Here is a 6,132-nt window from a genome sequence, read left to right as displayed (position 1 = left end):
TCAGGAAAACAGTTATTTACAATGTTTTAACCTGTTTAGAATGGTTTTACATAGTTTCACAGCCTCTTAACTAATTTTGAGGGCTTGTTGAGCATTGCATCACATTCAGATCATCACTTTTTAACCATAAGTTAATTTACTTGAATCCGTGAAAATGAAGTACTCATTTGAACGTCGCGTAAATATATTATATGATCAATTCACATTTTTTTTCGGGGCTTAAACTGACAGATGAGTACATGTCAACGGTGTTTGATATATTTATGTATACATATAAGTAAGATCCTGTTTATGATGTCAATGAGCAACCACATGTTTGTTGTGCATCCAAATAATACTTAGTGTAGAAAATGGTTCCTCAAACCACTTAATGATAGAGCTCGTGATAGGAAACATTCACAATGAAAGCTGACGTTGCCTTGACAGTTGTTATTTTGTTGAAAGACGGAAGTAAATCAAGTGGGAGGGGACGAAGGCCATCACTGCTCCTACTACGCCTGTAACGGTAAGATGTTTGTGGAGGTTTTCTCTTTTAATTCGTTATGTGGCGAGCTTCATTTTAACTCCAGAAGGTACGCTAATTCGTTGGGTAAGGTCTGAATTAGGTCGATAGATTAAGAGCTTAACTATCCCGGCAAAGGCTTCCTTAAGCCTCTACTTAGAAGGTCATGTCTCAGCTTTGCTAGCTGTAGAAGTAGCCGGGCGCTAGCTGACACTGACAGGCATACTGCAGCAGACACACCGCTAGCCTTTTAGCAACAGTCTCATTCATATACTGTAACAACTTTAAACATGCAGGAATGGGCCAATCAGCTTTACGTGAGTAAAAACCCAAACAGTTTTGGTAAATGCTTAACAATCTGCAAATTTTTAGCCAACTTTGTGTTGCCGTTAACAGTATATTTATTGTCTTCTAGCCGCACACACTCGAGTTACTTTGCTAACTTTAGTGTAGCCTGATGCTAGCCAGTTAAAAAGCGTTCCCCTACTTTATAGTTAATTTGGCAGTATATGTTAAGGTCATCTTGAGTAAGGTATTATTATTCACTTGTAAACTACGCAAAAGCACACTTGGTGTTAATTGGTGAGACAGTACCATGATGTATAGATAAAAACGCCCCGTAATCAGCTAGCTAAATCGTCTGTAGCGTTGTTAGCAACCTGTCGGATGTTGACATCCGACTGAAACCCAATAAATGATCAACTTGACACGTTAACTACTTTTATTTATTTTTGCAAATGGCAAGTTAGCAATGACTATTTACAAACTTTATCCATACGCAAGTTTATGCTAAACATGAATGGCTGATTTCAGTTCTCTTATCGCATATAACAGCGCCATGCTTGCTTGTTTCATTAGATAAAAGTTTTCGAAATACACTTAATAGCCTCTTAGTTGTTCTGTCCTGACTGAGAGATTTATAATAACTTTCTTTATACAGTTCTATGTAGGAACACTTAGTTTCCGAAAAGACAATTTTGTTATCTGATTTTTATGTAATGTCTGTAGAACTAATGAAAGGTTAGTATGTTTATTGATTTTACTGGGATTACATCAGTCTATTTAATTTCAGGTAAACATTTGTGAATATACACTCACTACAAATGTTCATGGAATAACACCTTAAAGAAATAAAGATGAAAGAATATGCAGTGGAGATATGGGTCATTCATACAAAACTATATAAATGATCCACATGTATTTTAAAATTCAAATTTTATTATACTATTCTCAATAAGCCAGAGATTTGTGAATGAATCTTAAACTCTTAAGAATGTTTCAGTGATTAATTTGCATACCTGCTTTATTTTGCAAAGTTTGAACATGCATCTCCTTAATAGAAACATTAGTGATAACAATTCAGTTAATTTAATGTTATTCTACACAGTGGCAAAGATCTCTTAAAGAGGGATTGTTGTTTAAGTGGAAATCAGGAAACAGGAGCAGGAAATACTTGTCACATACTGCAGAAAACCTTCCAAGTTGGCTTTAAAAGTTATTGTTTGCCCCTTCCAAGCTAACCTAAAACATTCCCTTTTAAATCTGCCCCCCCCAAGAAATCTGTCAGGAGAAGACAGGAAATCCTTTTATTTCCCTTTGCTTGCACTTCTAATATTTCCTGTTGCTCTTGTGCTTCTGCAAGTTTCCACTTAAGCAAAGACATTAGAGTCATCTCTCCCATCCTTTCTATCTCATGCAGGAGAACCGACAGTTTGGATCCAAGATGACAGACTCCAAGTACTTCACCACTACCAAGAAAGGTCTGATATTTTATAATAAATTAAATACAATATTTAACATTAAGTGAGAGGTTAAAGTTATCATATTAAAATCATTGCCATTTTGTGTCATGGTCATCTAGATGGTGGTCATCATGAGCTTAGAGTGTTTTTTTTTTTTTACTAACTCTAGAAATAAATAAAGTAGGTATATTCTTTGTAATATCAGCATTCACTCTTTAAATAATTATGCTGCTTCATTAAATATGTTTAAGATCTTTGAGGTCTTAAGGTCCTTGTCTGTGCTCCATCAGCTTTGGCTCCAAGTATAATAGAGAGGCTCGATTTTTAAATCTGCAGTAAATCCACTGTATCTTTGAGTCAGAGTTTTTGAGTCTGAACAAACATTCAAAAATTTTGTTTGCTCCTGTTTTTATCAGCTGAGAAATATTACCAACTTAAGAGAAGTTGTTACCTCATTGGAGATGGAAATGATCATTCAGGCTCTTATTTCCTCCCGTTTAGACTACTGCATTTCTATTTTACTGGTCTGAGCAGTTCATCTCAGAACCTCCTGCAGGTAGTTGACCTGACTGTTGACCAAAACACACAGAAGGCATCATATCACTGCAATTTTGCATTCTTTACATTGGCCTCCCTATCATTACATTTACATTACATTACAGTCATTTAGCAGATGCTTTTCTCCAAAGCGACTTACATCATTTGCAGTAGCGTTAAGGGTCTTCCCCAAGGACCCAGTTGGAAGGTTTTAATATTTGCCTTGTTGTAATATGAGATCTAGAATTCAATTTAAAATCTTGGTTCTTGCTTGGCATGTTTACAGCTCTGCTACAACCTTACCGTAGCACAGTGGTTCCCAAACTTTTTCTGCAGATCAGAGATCATCTGATCGGTTTGCTGGTTGTCCTTCAATCGAGACTTGGAACAAAATGTGGCCGTTCGTTTCAGGTTGTCGCCCGAAACTCTGGAACTCTCTTCTATTGAATTTAAGATTTGTTTGTTCTTTGGACACCTTTAAAAAGCAGCTTAAAACACATTTAAACACGCCTTTTAATCATTTTTATGATTTTTTTGTATTTGCCTTTTATATTTGTGTTTTATTAAAATTTTTCTGCTCTTATCATTAAGATGTTTTGTTCATTGTCTGATTATGTTTTTATTATTGTGAAGCACTTTTGCACATTTGCTCTTGAAAAGTGCAATATAAATTTACTTACTTCAAGAAGCGATTACAAATTCTCCTGGAGTTTTCATCTGCTGGTTGAGTTGCTGATTATAATTGATTGAATATCTGTTGCCTCACCCTACACTTCAAGCATAGCTAGAAAATATTGTGGCTGCAAAAAAAGATTGTGGCAGTAGAAAGTATTTGATGTGTCTGCTTGGGGCTACTCTGCCAAGTAGGAACCTGCACCATTTGTAGATATTAACGGCAGATTTTAAGCTGATGAAGTAAAAATACTTTATTAATCTCACAGGGAAATTGCAATGATGGAAACACATATGTTCACAAAATTCTATACAAAATAAAACATGGTTTTAAAATGTTTTATTGTTTTTGTATATTTCTCCAACTGTTATGGAGTGGTACATGTGAGACCATTAGAGATTTGGTTTTCAAAGAGGGTGTTCTTTTAACACTTCCCAAGAGGCACTGAAGTCATGCAAGTTGTCAGGAAAAAAAGACAAGGCAGAGAAAGGGCAAGTAGATACTTCTGTGTGATAGGCAAAAACTTCCTCTACTTGTTAAAGTTCACTTTCTGTTCCAGTTAACACATTGCAATGTGGGCACTACTACACACTTCTGCATACCTTAAGCTTTCATGCCAAATGGATTACATATTGGGATTTATTTATTTTCTTACTTGTGTGTGCAGGGGAGATCTTTGAGCTCAAAGCAGAGCTCAACAGTGATAAGAAAGAAAAGAAGAAGGAGGCTGTTAAGAAGGTCATTGCATCAATGACAGTGGGCAAGGATGTCAGGTGAGCAAATGGCAGTAAAGCAGAAGCATCTACTATGGATATTCTTTCATTTTGAGTCAGTAGTCACATTACAGTGTGTTCCTCCTGCAGTGCGCTGTTCCCAGATGTTGTGAACTGCATGCAAACAGACAACCTGGAACTGAAAAAGTTGGTCTACCTTTACCTGATGAACTATGCCAAGAGTCAGCCAGACATGGCTATCATGGCTGTTAACACCTTCGTGAAGGTAAAGCAATCTGACATTATCACTTAAAAATCTCCTATTCGAGTAAAGTAATCTTTTATTTGAGCTTGTTATATGTGTTATAGAAGTGTGTTTGAAGTCACAGGTTAAAAGAATATTTAGAATTTTAGCATCTTGTAATGGGATTTTCTGACTGTATTGTTCTTCTTTGTTTGTTTTTTTGCAGTTTTATAAAACATGCATCAATGTTTTGGTGGTGAAGTATTGTTTTTGTTCAGGCTGTTGTGGGCGACACTTGCCACAGCCGTGGGAAGTCCCTTGTTACTTCCCTCATGAGTTTCTTTGACTTGAGGATGATAATTACCAATCCTCAACATAATACTTTAAATACAGTTTTCATAGTTTTACCTTTTGTCTTTTGTTATCCTTAAGAAGTACTGACAACTAAAAATGTGTGATGACATGTTGCAGATTAGTAATGAAAACAAATATTAGATTCAATCCGAATGTATCTCGGATTAAATATTAGATTAGATTAGATTAGACATTATTATCTCACAGTGGAGAAATTCACTTGTTACAGCAGCTCTTGTTATAGAATAAAGTGTAGAAAGACAGAATAATTTTATTATAGTAATGAAATAAATAAAATGTAAGATTAAGTTTGTGACATCTCTGTTCCACCTATCAGGACTGTGAAGACCCCAACCCTCTTATTCGGGCCCTTGCTGTTCGTACAATGGGCTGTATTCGTGTGGACAAGATCACTGAGTACCTCTGTGAGCCTCTGAGAAAATGTCTGAAGGATGAAGACCCCTATGTGAGAAAGACAGCTGCTGTGTGTGTGGCAAAGCTCCATGATATCAATGCCCAGTTGGTGGAGGACCAAGGCTTCCTGGACACTCTTAAAGATCTCATCTCTGACTCCAACCCCATGGTACACATCCTTTATCAAACTGGGCTCTGCTAGTTATTTAGCCAAATAGATTTCTTACTCTGCATTTTAGAGCTAGTTACAAACCCTAGCTATTTATTATACTATTAACTCTTTCTAGGAACTGAAATGTTTAACTTTCCAGGTTTATGAATGAAAGGAAACTTAATATCACTGAGGGAAATTGCAAATGTTAGAACAGTTACATTCTTTATGTACTTTAAGATAGCTGTTTCCAAGTTTTTATTAGTCAATGTTTATACTCGTCTTCAAATGCAGGTTGTTGCAAATGCAGTCGCAGCGCTGTCTGAGATCGCAGAGTCCCATCCCAACAGTAATCTACTGGACCTGAATCCTCAGACCATAAACAAGTTGCTGACAGCTCTTAATGAATGCACAGAGTGGGGACAGATATTTATCCTTGACTGTCTTGCCAATTACACACCTCGTGATGACCGTGAGTCCCAAAGGTAAGCCAGAATATTAAAATAATTTCTCCTCCTGGGTGTCATTTGGCTTATGTTCCCTCATCTCTCTCACCCAATGTTCTCAACGTCTGCAAGCATCTGTGAGCGTGTCACTCCACGGCTCTCCCATGCCAACTCTGCAGTGGTGTTATCAGCAGTTAAAGTTTTAATGAAATTCATGGAGATGCTGCCCAAAGACTTGGACTACTATGGCACTCTGCTGAAGAAGCTCGCTCCTCCACTGGTCACTCTCCTCTCTGCTGAGCCTGAGCTGCAGTATGTGGCTCTTAGAAACATCAACCTCATCGTCCAGAGACGGT

General features: G+C 37.0%; 1 protein-coding gene across 5 annotated transcripts in view; it reads left to right on the top strand.

The window, feature by feature from the left end:
* Positions 1-430: 430 nt before the first annotated feature.
* ap1b1 (adaptor related protein complex 1 subunit beta 1) overlaps positions 431-6,132 on the top strand; it is a 31,983-nt gene continuing 26,281 nt past the window's right edge. The window contains exons 1-7 of one of the 5 annotated variants that reach the window (XM_041998852.1): positions 431-505; positions 2,202-2,262; positions 4,122-4,227; positions 4,318-4,453; positions 5,103-5,348; positions 5,625-5,815; positions 5,909-6,130. In XM_041998852.1, the coding sequence (XP_041854786.1) occupies positions 2,226-2,262; positions 4,122-4,227; positions 4,318-4,453; positions 5,103-5,348; positions 5,625-5,815; positions 5,909-6,130 (938 nt within the window). In that variant the 5' untranslated portion in view covers positions 431-505; positions 2,202-2,225. Of the gene's footprint in view, positions 506-553; positions 590-728; positions 820-2,201; positions 2,263-4,121; positions 4,228-4,317; positions 4,454-5,102; positions 5,349-5,624; positions 5,816-5,908; positions 6,131-6,132 lie in introns of those variants that run through there. The other 4 variants (XM_041998853.1, XM_041998854.1, XM_041998850.1 and 1 more) reach the window with 4 other exon arrangements.

This window comes from Melanotaenia boesemani, chromosome 11, assembly GCF_017639745.1.
Source record: "Melanotaenia boesemani isolate fMelBoe1 chromosome 11, fMelBoe1.pri, whole genome shotgun sequence".
Taxonomy (NCBI): domain Eukaryota; kingdom Metazoa; phylum Chordata; class Actinopteri; order Atheriniformes; family Melanotaeniidae; genus Melanotaenia; species Melanotaenia boesemani.
This window is presented reverse-complemented; position numbering and strand designations above follow the sequence as displayed.